We start from the raw sequence: 27,313 nt of genomic DNA, 5'->3' as shown, positions 1-27,313 counted from the left end.
AGAATGAGTGTGACAGTTTGGAAATGCAGGAAAAGTCTTTTTTTAGTCTTCAGGGTACAAAAGATCAGAGCAGCAAATTTACACGTGAACCTCACGTATGGGACATTACCATTTTCGAGTTTCATGGATTCTAGTAAACAGACTCATCCCCCCATTTTCCTCACACTCTTTTTTCATTATAATTCATCCCTTAGAGCAAAAGATACACATATTACCATTCCCTCTGGGTCAAATTGTTCTAATGGTTTTAATGGCAATCCACTCACTAAGGAAGGGAAACAGGGAACTCTAGGAAGGAATCAATAAAATCATAGGGAAACAACAGTCTATAATGTCATCTCTCTCAAAACCATCTCTCTGAAGAGCATTGCTTCTTGGTGAGACCCTTCACATTCTACTTTTCCAAATTTTCCAATTATGGTTTTAAAACTGCAAGATACATAGAAAACAATACTGTACCTAGTAACCTGTACATATTTTTTTATGCATCAAGAAAACTTGTTACAACAGATCATAAAAATTAACCAATCTTACTCTGAAGCACTACTCCCTAATCATCAGCATCTATCTAACCAAAGACGTTAACCAGATGTGAATGCTTAAAAAAACATTAGTATTATAACTCTAGTCCCTTGATGTTAATCTAGAGCACTCACGGCTATTCTAACTGCCTCTAAAAGGTTCAGGTATTCCTTTTAAAGTATTTTAGAATATGTAATATGTATTATTCATTATAACCACAAATTTTCCCTGGGAATTAGGGACTGCTTTACTTCATTTTCAACCCATAATTTCATCATAATCAGTCAGTCACATACTTAGGAGACATAAAAATAATATTGGTCCTTAGGTCGGAAAAACATTAAGAGGTTTATATAATGGATACAAATCAATTTCAAATGAATTATCATGTTGCTTACCTGCACAGTAAAGAAAATGGCACCTTCCAAAAATGAAATAAATATTTGTCAGTACAAAAATACGCACTTACCTTAAATATACCTGATCTATAAAGTCTCTGAAATATCTCAGAAAATATGGAAAGTGAAGATTCATTAGACAGGAGAAAATTGAAAGTGTCTTTTAAAAGGAATTCTTCTGTGTTTTGGTCCTCAAAATCCATATTATCATCATCTTGAAACTTTAAATGCTCATGCACCTGTGAAAGAGTAAAAACACAGCAAATATTTTTCATTGACTTACTTTTAACGCAGTGAAATCACTTCTAAGACGTGATTCATTTCCCGTTGGATTATAGATCAGAACTGACATCTAGTGGTCCTTTTGGAGGTCAACAGTTTTATAAAATCTAAGTAATGCTCTTTTGAAAATACGATTCTTTATAAGAACATTAACTGTTTTGTAAAATCAAATTAGTTTGTCTTGAACTTCTTCATTGTTGAAGACCTTGTGTTTATGGAAATAACATTTCTGAACAATGAATTTTAAAAAGCATAATATAAACTATTAGATATGTGTGTAAAATAATGAATAAATGACCATTAGAAGATGTAGATTCATAAAATTTCAAAATATTAGAGATAAATCGTTGAACTATTCAGCCAAATGTCTGAGCCATATATAATGTAATCATTCTCCTTGTGTAACAGTTTGAAAACCAGTCATTACAGTATGAAGTCAAACTCTGGTTGCACATAATTTTATTTTGTTTCTCTTCATTTCTTCTCATGCCATATCCCAAGATAGCTTTCTATAGACTAATGCAATCAATTTTAAAATCTTCTTGCCACTAAGGGCTATTTTAGATTTAAAATATGCTGCAGGAGATGATCTGAATGAGTTAATTTAATTTAAGAGGAAGTAAAAGAATCAGAGTATACAAAAACACTCTTAAATTTCCATATATTTATACAAATATTGAAAACAAATATTTCAAAAATTCCTATGGCTTTTAAAATTAAAATATAGGCCAATTTTAAACTAAATATCTATATGTAAAGAATAAAAGAGTTACCTTTTTTATAAACCCATATGAATAAGCTAGGTTACCTGCTATTTTCTATTATCTAAATGTCTGTTTTCCTGCATTAACACATACTTAGCTTTATTCCACATTTATTTCAAAAACAGTGGTTGAACCACAAAAAAATCCATATTTGTTCAACAGGGATGCAGAGTGGGTATTGTAACTCAAATCAGAGACTCTCCATATGCTAGTTAATTCTCTGAACCACAGTAAATATAAGTCTGTAGTAAGTTTGACGCAAGTTGCACTTATTGATCAGTTACTATGAATGAACACACCACCACCACCACCACCACCACCACACACACACACACACACACACACACACACACACACACACACACACACACACACACTTCAGCCAAAGGGGAAGATCCCATGAGGACTCCGGCATACTCACCTGGAGCACTACAGGGGACCTGACACTGCCATAACCAATATCAAAAGTTAAAAGCTGAAAACATAATCTGCATCTGAAATAAAAACACAAGGTAACAAAAATACATTCTACTTGCTGTATTTACTCTATTATTTGATACTATATCATTACTAACCACTAAGGTTAAATTTCAAGGTCCATACTAATTACAAAGAGCAGTGGCTTGGATAATCCAAAATTGAATACAAGTTATCTTTGGATTTGGAATCTGTTTCGTTCCTTACAGAAAATACAAATATATCCAAAGTATTCATAATACATTAAACGAAGCAATGAAGTGACTCCATAAAAACGTAATATGTAAAAGGAAGCTCTCCTACTCCTCCGTGCTAGGCATTCTTATTCGCATATAAAGCTTACATTCTTATTCGCATAAAAAGCTTACACTCTTATTTGCATATAAAGCTTACATTCTTATTCACATATAAAGCATGATAAAGCTTACATGAAGGCACCTCCTTTTTTGACATACTCGATTTAACATTTCCCCAGAAAAAGGCATTAAATTATACTCAAGTAAACTGAGATATGGAGATAAGAGGTAATGAATTTTGTTAATAAAAATCTATAAATAAAAACATACCTAGTCAATGGAAAGCATATATGATAAAAATAACTGAGCTTGAAAGGGGCTGCAATTAAAAAGATAATTTAAGTAACTGTGCCTTATTTCTTGTCACCACTATTTAAATACTGGTGAGTCTTTAACATGCTCTGAAGTTTTAGGATCAACAAATTAGAAAACATAAGTTTAGAAGTTCATATTTTACACTGATATAAAATTTTCTAAGTAGCACCTACTTGTGATAATTAAGATATATTTTCACTAACAATCGATTGTTAGAAGTAGGGTTTTTAAAAAATTTTTTTTAACATTGAAATTTGTTTTTACCTATGGAAGACCTTTGGTCCCAGAGTAGATGTTTCACTGAATACTTCAGATGCTAGCAGGAGTTTGCTAATTGCTTCCTTCATGTTATCAAAAGCCTGAAGAGGTGAACTTGTTCTCAGGAACGTCTCAAAAAACGTTTGCAGCTATGAACAAAGGAAAGGATTCACATGTTGAAACTACAATCTCAATTTGTCTCTCTATCATTTCCAAAGTGAACAATGTGAAAGATCCCTTCAGGCTATCTCTCCTTGACACACTCAAAAAAAACTCCTTAAAAAGCAAAATTTGATCATCTAAGACATATATATTTTATATATACATATATATGTAAAATATACTGAAAGAGTATATAATATACTTAAGGTATATTATATAATAAATATATATTATCACGTAATATATAATGTATATATATTGTATACATTTAAAAATATAAGCCCTCCGATTGAATGTGGGGTGCCAAAACATCCTGTAATTTAAATTACTTTAGAGGTGCTTACTCCATTTTTCTTCTCATTCCATGGCACGTAATCATGGAAAGTGAAGGGGAACTCACAGAGCTTGTGATCAGAACTGCCAAGTTTATTTTGTGACTCTTCTACCTAGGTGAACTTGGACTTGCAATTGCAACTCCTCCGAATTTTTGTGTCCTTTTCTTTAAAATGGGTTACTACCTACCAACAAGAGAGTTGTGAGGCCAAATTGCAAGAAAGTCACTGTAAAGTATGAAATTCAAATCTAAGCTTTTTATTATTATCCCTTTCCTGCGTATATCAGAACAAAAAGAACTATATCGAAATTGCTTCTTCTTCATGGTGTTTTGCTGTGAGAGCTCTAGCCAACCACAGAAGAATCTAAGAGAATCTCACTGTCCTCCTAACATGTTAATTTCAGGCTTCATGTGGCTAGAGAGAACGAGGCCATATTACAAAAAGGGGCAGGATGTTAGGTTTATGTCTTCATAGAAACACTATAGTTGGTATCACAAAGAGCTATTTTTATTTGCTTAAATATGAAAACAATCACAACAACAAAACTATATCTTGAGGATGCTTAACACCAAAGTTCAAGTCAAACTTTCTAAAAAGTATAAAACAGATCTCATATTGATTCATAAACTTTCTCTGGATAAACATACGCTTTCAAAAATGAAGAACAAAAAATATTTTTTGAAAAAACATGCAGCAGGTATACTATTAATATTTTTGGAAGAACAAACTAAATTTATCTGAGCTGTGTAAGACTGCAAAGTGAAAAACTTTTGTTGCTATAATAATGAAGGACAGATATTGGCACAAATCACCTGAGGGAGACGGTAAATGTATCTGTAAGATACGCAAGCAAAATTCACCCAAGGGAAGCAAATGCTGACTTCATAAACTCTTCCCAGCTGAAAACCAGAAACCTAATGAGATGTACACTTTAAGACCCTATAAACACATCATTAGCATTTGGCAGTTGGGGTGTTTTTCCCTCTCTAAGGACTAAGGAAAATGAATGTAATAACTGTATGATCAAAAGAAAATAAATCAAAGCTAACACTAAAAATATTAACATCCTTGAGCCAAAACAGAGTCACATGTTTTTCCAAATAAAAGTAACTCATCACATTTCACTCACTTCACCATATTATATAGAAAGGGTCATTGATAATATTATTGCATTTTTCCATTTTAATGTTTTCTGAATATCACAGGGTTCAAGGTTAATAATTTAAGAACGTTGGAAATGTTTGTGTAGCACATAGGATATATAAGATTTATTATCAAATTATATCCTCCATGGTAAAAAATAATTAGCAAATTACTGCTTAGGATTGTATTTATTCTTCTACTGTGGAAATGTGTATTTCTTAATTTTTGACTGTAATTAATTTTTCACCATGTGGAAAGCACTGTGTGCTGGGTTTTGGGGGACAAGGTACATAGCATGGTGGTAACTCTATAGACTTTAGAGGCTGAAAGTCACAGTCTCGACTTTGGTTCTCCTGTTACTACTAAATTGTGAGAGCTTGCGGGATTACTAACAGTAACTTTATGGAGGTATTGCTAGGATTAAATCAGAGAATGTACATAAGGTACACCACCACCCATCACACATCAATATTCAGTACACGTTAGCGCCTTTTATTAATTAAAACAAAAGTCCACAGCCTTCCTTCAATCAAGGAAGAACATTTAAAAAATATATGATAAGCCTTTCAATAGAAATATATTAAAAAGGGAGAAGAAAGAGGCATGGTGGGTAAATAGACCCCATCACTGGTATGTCTCCCAGCAGAAGTGAAAGAGGAGAACTGAAGGACCAAAATAACTGGCTTTCCTCCCATTTCCCTAAAACTCAGCCTTCCAAGAGAAGGACCAATGTCAACCACCAATCATGAAAGCAGGGGGACAAGAAGCTAGACAGCTGCCATTACAAACAGAAATGTGGAGAGAGGAGATAGAAATGGCATTTAAAAGGCACAATTCAAAACAGAGAGACTTCATTTTTGTATTCGTTCCGTTACCAATCTTTGTCTCTATATGCATTTCCTTCTATCTCATTGCATGCATTTCCATTTATTTAAGTCCTTCAAGTCAAAGAAAATTCTAGATGAGTCATCTCTTTATTTAGTACAGTGGCAAGCAAATTACATATGCCAGAAGTGAAAGTAGAATCATGCAAATGCTTACTATTTTTTTTTAATCATCAACTTTCAATAAGTCGCCCAGAGAGGGCAGAATACTTGTATCAATTTTTGAAACTAATTCACTTAGGCTAAGTGGCAGACTTCTTTGACTGTCTGCTCATATAGTAATTTGTTACACTAATTGTATTTCCTTGGTCAAATACTTGAGTTCTGTGCATCTCAATGTGCTCGCACGTAGAAAGAGAGAAATGTGCTTGATGATTTCATGAGACAATGTCAAATCTGAAATTATTTGATAGTAATTCCATTCAAAGCTATCAGAACCCTCAATACACTTTTCACTCAGGAGCTTTCTTAACCCAAACACAAATATCTGAAAGAACACCTTCACTTTTGTAAGTTAAAATCAGCCGTGAACTCAAATATCACGGAGACTTCTCTGTCTCTAGATCAAGACGTTTAATCGATGTTTTTGAATTATCTAAACATGAGAATATAAGATCCCAAGGAAATCAGTGCCTTGGCAGTAAGGTAAAAATGAATAAAAGAAGATCTTAAAACATTTAACATGACATGAAACTATTTTATGAACTATAAATTTTCCTCCTTCAGTACAAAAATGAAACACAAATTTAGTGCAAAATAAATTATGTAGAAAATGACCTTGTAAGATCATGGCTGTAAAACCAGGCAGTTAAAGCATCACCACTTGTTTGTACTTGTGTAAAATTCAAGCAATAACCCAGTAAGGTATTTGTAATTTCCACATCTAGCCACTGAAATATACGTAGATGGGTCAAAATTATCAACTAAAAATAGAAGGACAAGAGGGACTAAGGATGAACTTCAAAATATTTGTAGGAAAACTTCAGTTATGTTTTTAATATCTTAAGGTATTTCTAAATTGCCCTTATATTCACCTCATTCCCCCCCCCCCACCTCTCACAAACCCCTCCTGTGCTAAATTCTGGGCTTCACCTGATTAATTTCCTTTATCCTCCCATAGGACCTTAGGCAGATGGTTCTCAGTGGCAAAGCATGTTGTTCTGTGTTAAACGTGTTGACTTCCTTGTTTGCTCTCACCATTAGACCATAAGATCTTTTAGGGCAGATACTGTACCATTTTATCTTTGGGTGGCCAGTATCTAACACAGGGTAGGTATTAAGTAAACACTGTTGAGTAACTAAACCTAAGTATAACATTACAGAAACCACAGAGACTTTGATAAGAGAAATAGTTTACTGGAGCTTCTGGATAACAGAAATTTTCTCCTTAGGACAACATGTTTATCTCTCGCTTCCATCTCGTGAGCGAGGGAGGACGAGCATTTTTCTGGTGACTTGTAATAAAACCTTTGAAAAATAGAAGCTCACAGCTGTTCAGGAGAATTTTTGAGATAAGAAAAATATAAGAGTTAAAACACAGGATGAAAGATTAACCAATATTAGAGTTTTTTTTTTAAAGTCATGTTCTTGACTAACTGAGAAGCTATAGCAGAATACTGATATTTCAATATTTTGAATTTTCAGTAGTGTTTAATAGCATTGTACCTTATTAAAGCTTACCAGAATTTCCCTCAGTATTAATGCAGGAGAGAGAAGTTTTCATCTTCTCAAAATAAAGAAGAATATTGGTACTTAAAACCATTTTGCAGCAACAAGCATATGAAAAGATGCTCAACATCACTAGTCATTAGGGAAATGCAAATCAAAACCACAATGAGGTATCACCTCACATCCATTAGGATGGCTACTATAAAAAAAAACCCATAAAATATTAAGTGTGGGCAAGGATGTGAAGAAATCAGAACCCTTGAGCACTGTTGGTGGGAATATTAAATGGTGCAGCCACTATGCAAAACAGTATGGAGGTTCCTCAAGAAATCAAAATAGAATCACCATATGATCCAGTAATTCAGCTTCTGGGTACAGAGCCAAGAGGATTGAAAACAGGGTCTCAAAGAAATATTTGTTCATCCATGTTCACAGCAGCATAAGTCACAATAGCTAAATGGTGGAAGCAACGCAAGTATCCATCCATGGATGAATGGATAGACAAAATGTAGTATATACAGACAATGGAATATTATTTAGCCTTAAAAAGGAAAGACATTCTGACACATATTGCAACTCAGATGAACCTTGAGGATAGTATGCTAGTTGAAATAATCCAGTCACAAAAGACACTGCCTGATTCCACTTACATAAGGTATCTAGAGTCGTCACATTCCTAGAAAAAGGAAATAAAATAGTGGTTGCCAGTGGCTTAGGGGGAGGGGGAAATGCGAAGTTGTTTAATGAGTATATAATGTCAGTTTTGCAAAAAGTTCTCGACACTGGTTTCACAACAAGGTAAATATTTTCAACACTACTGAACTGTACACTTAAAATGGTTAAGATGGTAAATTTCATGTTATGTATATATTACCACAATTTTTAAAATTTTTAAAGTAATATTGCAGTTTTCACAGCCTTACTCCCTCCAATAACCATGTTTAAAACCTGTTAATTTTGTACCACAAAAGTCCAGAAGAACACCTTTTTAATGGTTATAAATTTTGCAAAAGAAACAAAACACAAAATAACCCCTCCCTTGCTCCATTTCTCAGCTCCTGCAAATATTGGAAATAGTTTCCATCTCTATTACGTCTCCTCTTACTCACTGTTTTATCCAGAAACAATCTTTTAACCTTGAACTTTTTGCTTGTTTAGTCTGAGAAATATCACACAGCAAGCTTGAATGCTCGTAGGAATGACCAAGAATAGAGGACAAATTTATGATGGAACACGAAGTCTAGAGGATGATCATTTCCGGTTAAAAGGAAAAGATCTTTTTTTTTAAAGGAAAATATCTTATGTGATATTTTCCCTTAAAAGGAAATATCACATAAGAGTTCTGACTCAATTTTATCCATGGTAGAACTAAGGACACAACTAAATATATGAAATCCAAGAGTCTATGTTCTTTTCCAAGTTAAAAGGGGAATAAATATGCATTCAAATCTACCTCTTTTTAATACAGTTGGAATTTAATTTTTTGCGGTACGCGGGCCTCTCACTGTTGTGGCCTCTCCCGTTGCGGAGCACAGGCTCCGAACGCGCAGGCTCAGCGGCCATGGCTCACGGGCCCAGCCACTCCGCGGCATGTGGGATCTTCCCGGACCGGGGCACGAACCCACGTCCCTGCATCGGCAAGCGGACTCCCAACCACCGCGCCACCAGGGAAGCCCAAGTCTATTGTTCTTGATTGATATTATTATTCTGCCTTTTACAGACTCAATTGGGATCTCTCTCTCTGACTCTGACCTAATCATTCTCTCTCCCTGGCACTTGCCAAACTCTTAAAGTGTATCTGAAGGAATTTGAACACCTCAGAATTTTATCCCAATGTAATATATTTTATATACAAAGTATTTTTTGATCACCTTATAATTCTCAATAAGAAAAATGTTTATACATTTAATTTAAAATTTCAGTTACCATATGGCTCTAAATTTTAAAATATTTTTTCCAAAGAGTTACGATTACAATTATTTGTTGTACACAATTGGTCAGAAAAATAGAAATACATTACAAATCTTAATAAATAATTTATAAAATAAACAGTAAAATTGGTTTGGAAACGCACCCCTTAGATGGATATGACTTCTTTTTATTCACTTAGTTGAGTCTTTTTATCCATTGAGACAGCAGTATTTATTGTTAGAATGAGAAGGGTTCAGCATTGGTATTAATATTATTTTCAGTGTAAGCATGGAGAAGATTTGTTCACACAAATACATAGATGTAGATGGAAGGGTTTAGCTAGAGCAACATGACTTAATTCCTTGAGCTCCCTCCAAAGTATATGAAAAAAAAAACAAGTAGTGATTTATCATGAAATATTTAATTTTGTTAAAAACTGAAAACAATCTGAGTTGTGGAGGATTTGTTACTTGGTGATTAGCATCCTTCACTTTCTCTAATGAAAACCATATTTAAATGCACCTGTTTTGGGGAGGGGTTGCAAAATTTTTTCACCCTGGAGCAATTATTATTATAATATTAGGGATAGGTGAGCGCTAGGTCTTTCTTTTGAAGAGCAGAGGTCTGTGCATGAAGGGATGGGGAATAAAAAGCACCCGCTTTAGAGGCGCTGTCTCAGCGAGATCAAATTTTAGGAAGGTATACGTGGGAAAGATGAAGTTATGGGCACTGATTCTCTAGAAACTATCTATGGGCCTGTGAACCCCTTGGAGAGTCTTCATGGTTCCCCAGAGGCACACGACACCCCACTTGAGGATCATAGCTCTGGCTGTGTCTGGCCCAGAGAACACATCTGCTGCACGTCAGAGGGCTGTGGAAGGGGATGAAGGGCTGGTGAGCATTCTGGACCGTAGCAAGAAGTCTCCTTTGTGTTTTAAAGGGTCATGATTTAGGGGGGAAATCAGATATATAAAAACAGAAGGAAGAGGAAAAAAGATGTGAGAAAGGGAGGGAAAAAAATGACTAAATTACAAACCTAAGCACTGATGTGATTTTTCATTTCACGCACATGGGGTATTTGGATAAAATTCTATGTCATACTTAATAATACTCACTAACCCCAGCCAAGTTGACACCATGTGCCACACACTGTGTGTTTCTCATGCACTGTTTTGTTTATATTCACAGCAATGCTATGAGGTTGATACTCATTATCCCCATTTTATAGATGAAGAAACCGAGGGCTGAGAACACAAGTAACTTGCCTAAGGTTTTACAGCTAAAAGGTAACCTGTATGGGTGTTGAAACCAGTCTGCTTGGCTGCAAAGCCCCAGCATTACCTCTGCTACTGCGTCTTTGATTATACAGATTTAGGAATGTGGATGGACCCTGAAATATTGAAGAATGAATCATCTGTGTTTTTACTTTCACGGAAAATGTGTTTGAAACTGTCACAATTCTCAAACACCCACACATCTAACAAATCAATTCAACAACTTGAGCATTTGTGTAGCCTAATTACCTTTTGGAAAAACTAAGGACATTTCTTTGTGACTTAAATGAAATTGCCTGAATCAAGAACAAATTCTGTGTTAAGTCAAATGATTTAAGAAAATAAATATTCTCGTCATTTGTTTTAGCTCATTGAAAATTGGCTTGCTTTAGGGTAAACTACAGAAAAACTCAATTAGGATAGTTTTTCCTCATTCTCTGGAATTAGATCAAAACTCCAATATTTAAGTAAGTTTCATGCTTCCAGTGACATGAATAATTTTATTCATTTGTACTTCTTAATAACCCTAAGCTTTAAAGCATACATTAAAATTGGAAATTCAGGAAGTAGATTCTGTGATTTAATCAGTTTCATGGTTAAAAATTTTTAAATTTCCCATATATATATCAGAGAATTGATCAGGAGCAAGGTACCAAAATACAGAAGGCTATGAAGAGCATAAAAATTTAATTATTTGCTTTGAATGGTAGAACCCTGATTGCGTTATATTCAACCTTCTCAGGGAGCTGGCAGGTTATCCTTATTGCCCCGTCTAGAATCTCTCAGTAGGATCTCATGACGACAGATCTCATGACGACACTGTGGTGTTCTGTGATCATGCCTGGACTCTCCTACCTCAGGGCATCGGAATGGGCCCTTTGCTGGGAATGCTTTACCACTAGCTCTTCAAATGACACTCAGTCTCCTCCATGAAGCACAGCTCAGATGTCACTTGGTCAGGGAGATCTTGCTACCTCTCAAAAGTGGGCAACCCAGTCACTTTCTACACAGCCTCCTCCCTCATTGCATTCTTAGCAATATTAAAAATCTGCATTATGCCAAGGGAAGTAAGTCAGACAGAGAAAGACAAATACTGTATGACGTCACTTATATGTGGAATTAAAAAAATACAACACACTAGTGAGGATAACAAAAAAGAAGCAGACTCACAGATACAGAGAACAAATTAGTGGTTGCCGGGGTTGGGGGGAGGCAGTGGGGGGGGGGGAGTGGGAGGTACAAACTATTGGGTGTAAGATAGGCTGAAGGAGGTATTGTATAACACGGGGAATAGAGCCAATATTTTGTAATGACTGTTCATGGAAAGCAACCTTTCAAAGTTTTATTAAAAAATTGTAGTTCTCTGTATTTGTTTATATATGTATAATTAATTTTTATCTGTATTTCATCTACTATTCAACACAAGAATAAACTCCATGAAAGCAGGGACTTTGTCTTGTTTGTTACTATATCACTTGAACCTAACAAAATGTCTAGCATATGAGACACTTCATATGAGAAGTGCCCAGTAAATATTTGTACAAGGAATCAAAAAACTTATTTAACCCATAGGAAACTAGTCCTGTCTTTCAGATAGAAAAAGTGGTTCAGAGAGGTTGAAAGACTTGCCTGAGGTCACACAGTTGGTACAAGGATCTTCCTACTGCACATCCATATCTAGGCCTCTAGAGGTCATGCTTTGGGATTTTTGTTTTTAGTTCTGTAGATCCAGCACTATAGATCCAGTACTAGTGATTTACTTCTCTCTCCTTTAGAGTAAAAATGCAATTGGATATACGCTTCTCACTCAGCCTGAAAGAACGTCATCACTGTCTTATTTGTATTTTAAAATCACATTTCTTTTTCCTTTAATGGTAACTCCTTGAAAGCATGAAAATGTAACATAGTTCCTCAGCGTAATGTTTTTCTTCTTTGACTTCTGAGTTTAAAGTAATAATTTCACTCTCTGTAACTTGAATACATATTCTTTATGTAGATAATTTGGGTAATCAAGCACATGGGAAAATTCTCATGCCTTTCAAATATATCTGGAATCAAATTTCTGATAGAAATCAATTTGGAACAGAACTTTTTTTTATTTTTAAGATGTTGGGGGTAGGAGTTTATTAATTAATTTATTTATTTTTGCTGTGTTGGGTCTTCGTTTCTGTGCGAGGGCTTTCTCTAGCTGCGGCAAGCGGGGGCCACTCTTCATCGCGGTGCGCGGGCCTCTCACTGTGGCGGCCTCTCTTGTTGCGGAGCACAGGCTCCAGATGCGCAGGCTCAGTAGTTGTGGCTCACGGGCCTAGCTGCTCCGCGGCATGTGGGATCCTCTCAGACCAGGGCTTGAACCCGCGTCCCCTGCATTAGCAGGCAGATTCTTAACCACTGCACCACCAGGGAAGCCCGGAACAGTACTGTTTTAAACAGGTAAAGGAGGCTGTGATGGCTGGAACTATTGGATTCTGGAAGACTAGACACCAGGCATCGGGAAGCTGGTTTAGAAGGGGACACATACCACATATAGATACATATAAATACAGGGATACCAGGAATTCATCTCTTGTTTGCAGTCCCTTTCTCCAAATGGTAAAACTTGCTTCACAGAGCTTCTAATAACTATTAATAGTTTCATAAGCATGGAGGTGAGGGAGAGAGGACAAGCTGTTATGAGACAGAGGATAGACTGGGGGGTATGGGGATGCTCCATATCAGGAAATGAGGAAGTCAGAGAATGACTGCTTTACTGGAAGATGCTCCAAAGAGACAGAATTTTAAAAAGCAGTGAAATATGTCTGTATATTGCAGTACGTATAGAATACAGCACGATGCATGTGTGCAGGATCCTGGGAAAGAATCCATCTGTGTCTGCCTTAGTAACATTCAGAGACATGAAAGACAAACTTTCAGTTCCACCTCATAATATTAGGTCATTTATATAATTCAAAGGAATTCAGGCTAAAAACCGATTTGAGGTTCAGGTTGAAATCAAATAGAAGTACACACAGAAGATACGTGGATAAAAATAATGCACTCTCAGATGCTGAGTCGAAAGTGCTAGTGCTAACTTTACAGTAATTAAAAAAAAAAACCTATGTGTTGCAAAATCTCCTTAAATGGAAAAACAATTCCCAGTGACTTACAAATGTTGATATCATTCCAAATAACTGTGTAACCTAGGCAATTTAAATTGCACTGAAGATTTACCACCATTCAGAATCTCTACTTAGCAATATAGCCTTACTACCACAGCATGGATTATCAAATAACTTTTCAAAAATAAATATGTATATTCCAGTGAAAGAAAATGGTCAAAGATTTGCTGTCCAAATATTTTTGCTTTCTCTTTTTCTTTCACTATTGGACAGGGCAGGCAATACCTATAAAGACCACTTGGGGGCAATACAGTATTTTTGTTGCGTCTCATCACATAGCTATGTAGGTTTCAGAGAAGATTGCTGTTTCTTTCAAATTTGAAGCCCCATTTTAATGTATGGGAGGGAAAAGGCTGTATTTCATTTTAAACTTACAATGCATAAATCACATAAGACAAATGCAAGTCAGATTTTCTCCTGAAGGGAACAAAAGTCTGTCTTCTTTTAGCAGACAAATCAGTCTTACCTAGTTGGCACATTTGGGAATATTTTATGTTTAGAATTTGTCACAGCTTTAGAGATAGATCTCAAAGAATAAAGGAAACTGTAAATAGAAATGTTTAAAATGACAAACATATAATGATCTTCAAAATGTACTGGTGGAAAGTTATTTTGTTTCTATACCTAAAGTGAAAATGTAAATATCACCTGTCTTCTCCACTGGGTATATATTTTAGAATAAACTTAAGCATTAAAGTAATTAATTTTTGATGACATTTACTCCCATTGTCTTCACTGTTATTACTCTGCATTCACATCACACTTTGTAAAGGGGTTATTTTATTACTGATTAATCTTTTCAGCAAGTTGATGAGTGGAGTCTCTATTCCAAGCCATTTCTCTCCCCTCTGTCTGCTGAGTATTAAGTATTGTGTCAGGCACTGAAGGTTTTCCTTTTGTAAATCAAAAATAAACATAATCTCTTCTTTAAAGAATTTTACATGTATTTAGGCAAGTAAATTTTTCTGCTTCATTTTTGTTCTCTTGATTCTTTTATTTACTTTATCTAATTTTTTTCTCCCACTATATGTTCCTGTCCTCAGAAGATATTTAACGTTACCACAGGGATGCAAAACTCAGGTGAGCCTTGTTGTCAAAGTCCAAGAATCAAGGCTTATGAAACTTATGAAATTAAATTTGGTAACTCTCTTGGTGCCTTCTTAGAAGTGAAAAAAAAAATCAGGAAGATGGCAGGGAGTGTTGCCTTAATTCATGGGTCCATGACCCAGAGATTCATCTTAACAAATCCTTATCATATGGAGGGTAGTGAAGGAAGAGATTATAGCTGCTCTGCCTTTGAACATCTTTCTGGCTTAGCTAGCTCATCTGTTGAAGAAATAATGAGAAACTGAAAAATTAAGATGGTGTTCCCTGAGGATGCTTAAACTGCTCTGGAGCACTGCTTACAAGAGTCCTCATTTTTCATGCTCAGTTTTTACTCTAAACCCTTGTTTATTTTATAAACTTCTGATCAGCGAGGTGTACCAGAAATCAGAGCAATAAGTCTGTACGGGATAACAACAGAAAGAGGAAGAGCCTCCATAAACTAATTTATAAGAGCTTCTGTGATGTCCACAGGCCATCCACTCCTAGGCTCCAGTTTGGAGAAATGACACTTGATCTTTTTGCAAATCCTTAACTAGGCATCTTCCTCATCCCGACACAGGCATCCACTAGATGGCGCCAAGGAGAAGGGGGCTTTGAACAGGACAGGTAAAGTGGGGGCGGGGAGCAAAGGAGTAGGCAAATACATACCCTAAACCCCAAAGTACCACTGAGGCCTTCCCTCTTCCATCTCTCCAGCATCCTGAATGGATTCACTTATTTCACCTGATTTCACACTGAAGTCCCTGAATATCAGTTAACCTCCATTTTTCTGGATGGATAATTAACACTTGTCCATCAGTTTTCTTGCATTAAAGGAAATAATAATTAGCAAATTTATTCATTAGGGTTAAGTTTCACCTTTATGTTGTCACTACAATGCATATATACAATGTGTCCATATCAGATAATTATATCTGTTCACTATGTTAGTTCAGAAGAGATGACATAATTAACAAAGATGGTATATATAAATTCATTATATTTATCTTCTGTCGCAGAACCTATTCTAAAATATTTCCCCAAGTTTCAGTTTTTAGCAAGTTACAATTAACAAGATACCTTTAACAAAAATGATAATGATAGACAATCATTCACTGATTAATATTTTTTGAGGGCTTCCCTGGTGGCGCAGTGGTTAAGAATCCGCCTGCCAATGCAGGGGACATGGGTTCGAGCCTTGGTCCAGGAAGATCCCACATGCTGCGGAGCAACTAAGCCTGTGCGCCACAACTACTGGGCCTGCGCTCTAGAGCCCGTGAGCCACATCTACTGAAGGCCGTGCGCCTAGAGCCCGCGCTCTGCAACAAGAGAAACCACTGCAATGAAAAGCCTGCACACCACAACGAAGAGTAGCCCCTGCTCAATGCAACTAGAGAAAGCCCGTGTGCAGCAACGAAGACCCAACACAGCCAAAATAAATAAATAAAATAAGTAAATTTTTTAAAATATATATTTTTTGAGTGCCTGGCACACACAGATTTTGCCTGCAGTTCTGAAAGCTTAGGTTCATGGGTTTAAATGATCACTTTTGATCAAGTAAGCATGGCCATGATTAATGAATAATTTTCTTAGGCTAATAATCCAGGTTCAGTATTAAGAATAAATAAATGTACAAAATTACCCGAAAGCCTTTTATGGAACAAAGATGGAAATGAATGAGTGAATAAAATGAATGAATAAAGGAAATTTTTCAACACAAGAGACAAAGTTGCCATGGGCAGCATCAATGCCATCAACAGCATAAAATTATTTTGCATTTATGCACTTTAAAATCCTGGGCAGTTGCAAAATAATCATTCTTTTTCTAGAGCTAACATATACCTGAAATAATATTTAACACCAATATGGGCTCATTAAATAAGTGTTATTTTGCAATTATTATTTAGGTTTTTATTGTAAGTCAGCTCTCATCACATGTTTATTCAATTTTATTCTGGTTATCTATAATTTCTATTTATATAAAATCATACTTTAAAATGAACACCCTGATGCAATTTTTAAATTTAATCCAAGCAAGAGCAGACCAAGTAATACATCAACTCTTTTTACAAACTCCCAGAAGCAGGCTTTTATTCACATTCCTTCTACAGCTGACATAAATCTCCTGGGCCTACAGAAGGGCCAGATGCTCAGTGAAGAAGTCTTTTACAAGGTCTGCTCCATAGTCTGCAGTTTAGATGTAAAATGAATATCAGGAGAAGAACACTTCCTCAAGTTGAAAAACTATAATGTAACTTTATACCTGCTTCGAAAGACATTACTCATTTTTACCTTGAGAATATATGAGCTATCTCACCTGACATTATGAAAGGCACTGTATAAATATTGACGGCAAATGAGGCTAACTTTATCCCTACAACTGTATCATGGTTCCCAAACTGAATAACAGACATATGCATCTTTTAAAAGGGGTCCTTGTAAATAGCAACATGCCCCTCTTTGCCAAGGTTCACTCTCTCCTCTGTGCACATTTGCTGATTGCATCGATGTGAGAGGGAACTGTGGGCACTGGAAATGGAAGAATGGTCCCCCAAAGGCCAGTGCAGTGGTGGTAGAGAGCTGGTGATTCAGAGACTGGGCGGCAGCTTGTTTTAACTTTGGTTTCCATTGGAGGTGATTCTCATAGATACTGACCTGAGCAAAGACGGCAATGTCCTGTGTTTTCCCTTTTCCATCAAAGTGGCCCTGCCCAGAAATTCAGATGATAACATCTGCCTATTACGTTTCCTGGAAAGCCACTAGAAGATCACTGCAAAATACAGGGCTGAATTAGAACAGCTAGGGATTAAATATCCTTGGGCAATTTCTTCACATGGTTAAACAATTTTAAATGATCTTTGATTGAATGCCACCCAAGCATTTATCAAGAGCTGATTACATTCAAGGAATTATCCTCATGTAACCTCTGAATATCAAATATCAACAAAAGAATGCCTTCAAATATGGAATGGCTGATCAAAATACAAATTCATTTAAGTTATGTCTCAACTAGAGAAAATAAGGCTTTGGATAGGTCTTCCCGCCAGAAGTCACACATCACTCCAGCAATACATTTTCATCAAAGCAGTCAGCTATGATCACAAGTATACAGAATCTCCAGACATCATAAAGAAGTTATAGACAGGAGAGCTTCCTCTCTGCTGGATAACTTGCCAATGGATGACGGGATAACTTGTGACTTTTTACTCTAAGAACCAAATTTAAATTTCTTGCAGTTAATCTACATGACTTGCATATAAAGACAGCCATGGATGTATTTGACTGAAAGGTATAGTTACAGTGTCTGTAGAAGAGTTCTACTCTTCAATGCATAGGTATAACTGGAGTGTTTTATAATTGAATTGAGAGATTTTTCAGGGAAGAAATGTTTGAATAAAATATTGCTTGCAGTTGAATTTATTATGTTCACCAAGAAAATGACATTGCTTAACAGCAAGCAGCAAAAATGGTGGTTTTAAAACTGGATCAAAGGATATAATAATCAAATGTTGCATTTGCTATTAATTTTCTTGCTTCTCCACCTCCCTTTCCCTTTTAAATTTGAACATTCTTTGGAAACATCTAACACTTATATTTTAAATTATTTTTACTGTACAGAAGGGGATTTTAGAAAAGTTTAGTTTATAAAGCTTCTGTTTCCATTATTTCTCAAATTTGCATTAATGATATTTTTCAACTCTCTCCAAAGCTATAGTACATAAAGTATCTCAGCAGCAGACGTAATTGGAAATAAATGAGCTCATAGTTATATCTGTTATTACTTTCATACTCCTTTAGCTGCCAGAATGTTCTATAAATGGCCACCAATAACCAGTTTAGTGGGCTTGCCTCACTGCACAGTGCATAAATCACTACTGATTTAACCGATTAATTTAGCCTTTGGATTCAGGACTCAGTACAGACACACACACAAATTATGTTTTGTGGAAATTTAAGAACAGTATTTATTTAATAAAACATTGATATCACATGGTTAGTCTTTAAAGTGGGTTTTGGTCCTGTCCTCCACATTAGAATTGAAAACCGTTTCTGTATTTTTTCACTTCTAAAAATATCACACGGTAGCTGTATTTTGGAGAATGGTTAAGTGATTTAACAGATAAGTATAATCTATTTGTTTTAACTGAAGCTATGAGTACTTCAGTTGGGTAAATAAATAGACCCTTGTTTTCTGAATCTATCTGTAGCATCAAGTACAACTTTGACCTCTAGAAGGAAATAATTGCTCTCTGGCACATTAATCCAGAAAGCTGCACTACCTCCCTTTGAGAGCAGATAACAGTACTGTCCAGAATAATCAGGCTAGATCTTGAAAAGACAAATCCCAAGGAGAGGATGAAAATGACAAGAACTGCAAACTTTCAACTGCAGCTCACATCTGTCCTGCAGACATGACAAAGATATGAATAACAAACAAAGCAGTGAACAAAGCATGAAAATCTAAAGAAAACCAAATCACAAAGCGCTTTCTTTTCATATGATTTTCCTTTAGGAAATACATAAAAACTATCACACAAAAAAGCATATCATTTCTACCAGTCATTTCTACTGGGGTTGGGGGATGTGGTGCTTAAATAAAGAAAAAACAAAACAAAACTTAAAAACAATTACTTGGACTATCTAGGAGCTTCAGTTTCCCATCAAGATGGTGAACTATTATAGGTTAAATGAGATTAAAGTATGAATTTAACTAAAGAACAAATGAAAACTTGTGTGAAAATGATTTTGAAAGATATTTTGAACTGGCTTGGCCAGTAGTGGCAGTGGTTAGGGATTGCTGGAGTTTGAGGAGGTGTTGCCAGAGGTTTCTTTGAGAGGACAGTTTGAAGGAAAGCATTTTTGTTTCCCTCCTGCCTCCCCCTGTGGTCCCCTAGGACATTCACTGCCTGCTCCTTTCTTGTTAAGGATGTGAAGCCCACCCCAGGATACAGGTTGCTGAATGTCCCGCTCAGATGAGGAGGTGATGAGATGTGTGTGATTACATCACATCTGGCATTCACTCCTCTACCCTATTCTCTCTCAAACCCCAAGTTTGATGGATTATAATGAAGGGGAGTGCCTCCTCCCAGGGCTTTTCTATCTAAGAGGTTAGGGAGTGAGATTCTGACCAAGGAAGTCACCTGATACCGTAGTAGCAGAGAGAAGTGATCAAAAGTGGTTTTACAATGCCTGGAACTCATCCTCATACCTCTTTTAGATTTACCTGGCCTTCCCCCAATATGATAATGGTGAGAATAAATAGTATCTGCAGGATAACTTAAGCTCAAAGGACAAAATAGGGGAAAAATGAAAAGTATAGCCACCTGGAAAGAAAAGCAACAAACTAAATACCATATATCACGCTCCTAAAACTAAAGGACAAGGGGTTCTGTGGCAATGGACTTCTAAAACCAATGGGCTAGGAATTTTAAATAAGCATGATTAATATACTCATACTAGGAATAATGGAAGATAGTAGCAAAATGAAATATTAAAGAAGATCATTAAAAAGAACCAAGAGGAAAAATAGTAAGAAATCAATAGATATAAGTAAAAATGTGCATAGTTCTCAAGTTAAGGGGTATCGGCACATGAAGGAAGGGATCAAAATCTGGACAACAGAAGAAAGAAAGAAGAAACAGTGAGCAAAAATATTCCAAGAAATAATGAAAACAAATTTCCCAGAATTAAAGAGTAAAGACTTCAGGCCCAAACTGGAAACACAAATAAGAAAAGAAACAAATCCAGGGGGATGTTGTGAACAGTTTAGGGGACGTGAGGGTGATAAATTCCTTGATAAAGTTTGGTTAGGTTTGGTTTTTTAAGAAAACAAAACAAAACAAAAAGTGATTATTTCAACCAGAATTAAAAATCTACACTGTAGATCTACACTGCAACGTGGGGAAGTAGTGTAGAGAGCAAAGGATATTAGTCTTAAGGGGGCAGAGTGGGAGATATTAAAAATTTAAGAACTTAATAGGAGAAAATAAACATGAATGTATGTCTTAAATGAAGGATATCCACTGCATGTTATATTAAGAATGTATAACTTTTAAGCTGACAGAAGAAAATTCAATCTTTACAGTGAAAAGCAGGAAAAGATATTTTAAATAAAACAAAAAGAATGCATTGAAAAATTTAAAAAATAAGATGGTAGTCACAATCTAGGCACATCAGTTAAAAATCATAAATTAGGGCTTCCCTGGTGGCGCACTGGTTGAGAGTCCGCCTGCCGATGCAGCGGACGCGGGTTCGTGCCCTGGTCCAGGAAGATCCCACATGCCGCAGAGCGGCTGGGCCCATGAGCCATGGCTGCTGAGACTGTGCGTCCGGAGCCTGTGCTCCACAACGGGAGAGGCCACGGCAGTGAGAGGCCCGGGTACCACAAAAAAAAAAAAAAAAAATCATAAATTAAAAACGAAGATTCTCAGATTGGATGAAAACAATCAATTCCAAAACTATATTGACTATTTAAAAATGCATTTACTACAAAGACATGTAGAAAGGGTAAAACTAAAAATACATATGGTAAAACAAAAATATGAACTAAAAGAAAACTCACAGCTGACGAAAACAGAAATTAAAGCAGTAGTATCCTAAGACAAAAGAAAGCTAATATATACTGGTTAAAGGAACTATGGAGAAAGAAGTTGTACCCATGATAAATAACAGGTAGCAAACAATATAACTTCAAAATAGTCAACCCACTGAATGGCAGGGAGAAACAGACCAACAACTGTAGTTGGAGATTTTAATAAATACATTCCACTTAGCAAGTATCAGATCAAGAGGAAAACAAATAGCTATCTGCAAAATATGATTAATAAGAGAGCCTTTAACTATTAATATATACAGAATTTCTATACCCATGTAGAGTTTTTCTTTTCAAGCACCCATGGAAGTTTTTTTTTAATAGAAAGATTATTAATAAACGAAAGCCTGGATAAATTCCAAGACAGCAGTAGCATACAGGATTTGTCCTCTGATAATAATGCAATATATTAGAAATTCATAACAAAAGGATAGCTGAAAAAGAATTCTTTGTTTATAAATGGAATAATATGTTATTAAATACCTTGAGTTAAACAAGGCAATCATAAAGAATATTAAAAAATAATTAGAATTAAATAATTCAAAATTTATGGGACATGACTAAAGCAGGACATAAAAGGAACATATAGCTTTAGCCATTTTTACTAGGAAACAAAAAATGTTAAGCATAAAGGAGGCAAACATTCAAATAAAGAAACTATAAAGAAACAATAGAGCAAACAAACAAAACACTAGAAGCCAAGAAATGACACAAATAAGGGCATAAATCTGTGAAACTGGGAAAAACAACTTCAAAATTATGAAAAAGATTAACAAAATAAAAAACTAGTTTCTTTAAAAAGATTTAACCAACTCTAAAAAAAAACTTCTGGCAATTCTAGTCAAAAAATTAAAAAAAACACATATCTACAAAGGATAAATTTAAAAAGATGAAATAGCTATAGACACAACAGATACAAAAATCAAAACATTATAATCAACTATACACTAAAGAATTTGAAAATTTGACGAAACTGGTAACCCCCCCAAAATTGCCAAATTGTACAAGAAGAAATTAAGAACTTAAAATCAAAATGTTTTAATAAGTTGAAATGTCAATGCTATTTTAAAAAACCTCCAAAACTATTTTTTTCAAGAGACTTGTACCAAATTCCTGAGGGTAAACTAATTTCTATCTTATATAAGTTGCTCCAAAAAACTGAAAAAAAGTGAAAGTTATCCAGCTTAATTTTATGAAGCTACAATAATCTCAACTGTAAAAACCAAGTATGAGAAATATAAGAAAATATAAGTCCACATCATTTATGATCAAAGGTATAAAAACTGTAAATAAATAAATCCAACAGAGTATTGAAAATAGCACAGACTTATCAAGTAGGTTTTATCTCATTTATGCAAGGAGGTTTTATTAAGAGAAAATCTAGCAATATATAATACACATAAACTTGAGGAGGAAAAAAAAATCATGATTATCTCAAAATGCAGAAAAAAAGTGTTGGTGAAGTTCAAAATCATTTCATGATGAAGATTTCCAGCAAACTAAAAATAAAAGAGAATTTCCTTGACTTGGTAAAGTTTATAAATCCATATGTCTTAGAGTTATATTGTAAAAAGATTTATAAATGAAATCATATGATGTATTTGTTTCAAAATAAATTAGTGTTAGGGAAAGGGAGTAGAGAGGGTACAGATGAAACAAGACTACCTATAAATTGTAACGGCCGAAATGTAATGATAGATCCATTGTACTTAATTATATTATTCTCACTACTTTGGCAGACATTGCAAAGATTACATACCAAAAACCTACAGCGAGCATTTTACTTAATGGAGAAACTTGAGATGTGCCCATCTTAAAAGATGTTCAACTCAAGAACATCCACTATCAGCTCTACTTTTAAAGATTCTTGGCAACATTAGTCAAGGAAAAGGAAAAAAAAAAAAAGAAGAAGGAAGTAGAAAAGAAGATAGCCAAGAATTAAAAGGAAAGAGATTAACATGACCTTATTTGCAGATAAAACACCTAGTAAAACCAATGATATTAATAGTTAAATTATTGGAACAAGTTTATCAAATAGAAATTCCACTTTAAAAATAGTATTTCTTGAAGATGGCAGACTAGAAGAACACGGAATTCACATCTCTGCGCAACTAGGGTACCCACCAGGCATCACTGGGGGACTACAGACACCAAAGGGGATGGGAGGAACTGCCAATGACCAGCTTGCAGGAGGTCGGGCCCAAGCTCCTGTGGTGGGAGCTCTGAGTCCAAACCACTGGACTAAGAGAGAACCTCAGACCCCAGGTTAATTGGAGTGAGGCTTCCCAGAGGTCCTAATCTCAGCACCAAGACCTGGCTCTATCCAACTGCCTGAAAACTCCAGTTTTGTGGAGGCTAAACAACCAGTAAGACAGGAATATAGACCCACCTATCAAAAAAAAAAAAAAAAAAAAAAAGAAATGACAAAAGAATATGTTACAGATGAAGGAGCAAGGTAAAAACTTACAACACCAAATAAATGAAGATGAAATAGGCAAACTACCTGAAAAAGAATTCAGAGTAATGATAGTAAAGATGATCGAAAATCTTGGAAACAGAATGGAGAAAATACAAGAAACATTTAACAAAGATCTAGAAGAACTAAACAGCAAACAAACAATGATGAACAAAAAAATAACTGAAATTAAAAATACTCTAGAAGGAATCAATAGCAGAATAACTGAGGGAGAAGAACAGATAAGTGACCTGGAAGATAAAATGGTGGAAATAACTGCCAGGGAGAGAAAAAAGAAAAAAGAATGAAAAGAACTGAGGACAGTCTCAGAGACCTCTGGGACAACATCAAATGCACCAACATTAGAATTATAGGGGTCCCAGAAGGAGAAGAGAAAAAGAAAGCATCTGAGAAAATATTTGAAGGGATTATAGTTGAAAGCTTCCCTAACATGGGAAAGGAAATAGCCAATCAAGTCCAGGAAGCGCAGAGAGTCCCATAGAGGATAAACGCAAAGAGAAACACACTGAGACACATATTAATCAAACTATCAAAAATTAAATTCAAAGAAAAATATTAAAAGCAGCAAGAGAAAAGCAACAAAAAACATAGGACAGAATCCCCATAAGGTTAGCAGCTGATCTTTCACTAGAAAATCTGCAAGCCAGAAGGGAGTGGCAGGACATATTTAAAGTGATGAAAGGGAAAAACCTACAACCAAGATTATTCTCCCCAGCAAGGATCTCATTCAGATTCGACAGAGAAATTAAAACCTTTACAGACAAGCAAAAGCTAAGAGATTCAGCACTACCAAACGAGCTTTACAACAAATGCTAAAGGAACTTCTCTAGGCAGGAAACACAAGAGAAGGAAAAGACCTACCATAACAAACCCAAAACAATTAAGAAAATGGTAATAAGAACATACATATCAATAACTACCTTACAAGGAAATGGATTAAATGCTCCAACCAAAAGACGCAAACTGGCTGAATGGATACAAAAACAAGACCCGTATACAGGCTGTGTAAAAAGACCCACTTCAGACCCAGGGACACATACACACTGAAAGTGAGGGGATGGAAAAAGATATTCCATGCAAATGGAAATCGAAAGAAAGCTGGAGTAGCAATTCTCATAGCAGACAAAATAGACTTTAAAATAAAGACTATTACAAGACACAAAGAAGGACACTACATAATGATGAAGGGATCAATCCAAGAGGATATAACAATCAAAAATATTTATGCACCCGACATAGGAGCACCTCAATACATAAGGCAAATGCTAACAGCCACAGAAGAGGAAATCGACAGTAACGCAATCATAGTAGGGAACTTTAACATCACACTTTCACCAGCAAACAGATCATCCAAAATGAAAATAAATAGGAAACACAAGCTTTAAATGACACATTAAACAAGATGGACTTAATTGATATTTATAGGACATTCCATCCAAAAACAACAGAATACACTTTCTTCTCAAGTGCTCATGGAACATTCTCCAGGATAGACCATATCTTGGGTCACAAATCAAGCCTTGGTAAATTTAAGAAAACTGAAATCATATCAAGTTTCTTTTCTGACCACAACACTGTGAGACTAGATATCAATTACAGGAAAAAATCTGTAAAAAATAAAAACACATGGAGGCTAAACAATATGCTACTAAATCCAAGAGATCACTGAAGAAATCAAAGAGGAAATTAAAAAATACCTAGAAACAAATGACGATCAAAACACGACAGCCCAAAACCTATGGGATGCAGCAAAAGAAGTTCTAAGAGGGAAGTTTATAGCAATACATGCCTACCTCAAAAAACAAGAAACATTTCAAATAAACAGCCTAAAGTTACACCTAAAGCAATTAGAGAAAGAAGAACAAAAATACCCCCAAGTTAGCAGAAGGAAAGAAATAAAGAGCAGATCAGAAATAAATAAGAAAGAGATGAAGGAAACAATAGCAAAGATCAATAAAACTGAAAGGTGGTTCTTTGAGAAGATAAATAAAATTGATAAACCATTAGCCAGACTCATCAAGAAAAAAAGGAGAAGACTCAAATCAATAGAATTAGAAATGAAAAAGGAGAAGTAACAACTGACCTTGCAGAAATACAAAGGATCATGAGAGATTACTACAGGCAACTATGTGCCAATAAATGGACACCCTGGAAGAAGAGGACAAATTCTTACAAAAGCACAACATTCTGAAACTGAACCAGGAAGAAATAGAAAATATAAACAGACCAATCACAAACACTGAAAATGAAACTGTTATTAAAAATCTTCCAACAAACAAAAGCCCAGGACCAGATGGCCTCACAGGTGAATTCTATCAAACATTTAGAGAAGAGCTAACACCTATCCTTCACAAACTCTTCCAAAATACAGCAGAGGGAGGAACACTCCCAAACTCATTCTACGAGGCCACCATCACCCTGATACCAAAACCAGACAAGGATGTCACAAAGAAAGAAAACTACAGGCCAATATCATTGATGAACATAGATGCAAAAATCCTCAACAAAATACTAGCAAACAGAATCCAACAGCACATTAAAAGGATCATACACTATGATCAAGTGGGGTCTCTCCCAGGAATGCAAGGATTCTTCAATATATGCAAATCAATCAATGTGATACACTATATTAACAAACTGAAGGATAAAAACCATATGATCATCTCAATAGATGCAGAAAAAGCTTTTGACAAAATTCAACACCCATTTATGATAAAAACTCTCCAGAAAGGGCATAGAGGGAACCTACCTCAACATAATAAAGGCCATATATGACAAACCCACAGCCAACATCATTCTCAATGGTGAAAAAGTGAAACCATTTCCACTAAGATCAGGAACAAGACAAGGTTGCCCACTCTCAGCACTATTATTCAACATAGTTTTGGAAGTTTTAGCCACAGCAATCAGAGAAAAAAAAGAAATAAAAGGAATCCAAATCGGAAAGGAAGAGTAAAACTGTCACTGTTGCAGATGACATGATACTATATATAGAGAGTCTTAAAGATCCTACCAGAAAACTACTAGAGCTAATCAATGAATTTTGTAAAGTAGCAGGATACAAAATTAATGCACTGAAATCTCTTGCATTCCTATACACTAATGATGAAAAATCTGAAAGAACGTTTATGGAAACACTCTCATTAACCACTGCAACAAAAAGAGTAAACTAGCTAGGAATAAACCTACCTAAGGATACGAAAGAACCATATGAAATTAAAGATGATATAAACAGATGGAGAGATATACCATGTTCTTGGATTGGAAGAATCAAAATTGTGAAAATGACTATACTACCCAAAGCAATCTACAGAT

At 35.4% G+C, this 27,313-nt stretch overlaps 1 protein-coding gene across 2 annotated transcripts in view; it reads right to left on the bottom strand.

The window, feature by feature from the left end:
- CPED1 (cadherin like and PC-esterase domain containing 1) overlaps positions 1–27,313 on the bottom strand; it is a 299,694-nt gene that overhangs the window by 171,837 nt on the left and 100,544 nt on the right. For both annotated transcript variants that reach the window (XM_082845993.1, XM_082845994.1), the window contains 3 exons: positions 3,319–3,461; positions 2,388–2,460; positions 992–1,159 (listed from right to left, as the gene is read on the bottom strand). In XM_082845993.1, the coding sequence (XP_082702119.1) occupies positions 992–1,159; positions 2,388–2,460; positions 3,319–3,461 (384 nt within the window). The remainder of the gene's footprint in view (positions 1–991; positions 1,160–2,387; positions 2,461–3,318; positions 3,462–27,313) is intronic.

This window comes from Leucopleurus acutus (assembly GCF_964270905.1).
Source record: "Leucopleurus acutus genome assembly, chromosome: 9".
NCBI classification, from domain to species: Eukaryota; Metazoa; Chordata; class Mammalia; order Artiodactyla; family Delphinidae; genus Leucopleurus; species Leucopleurus acutus.
The sequence above is the reverse complement of the archived record's forward strand: the minus strand, read 5'-3'. Positions and strand labels throughout refer to the sequence as shown.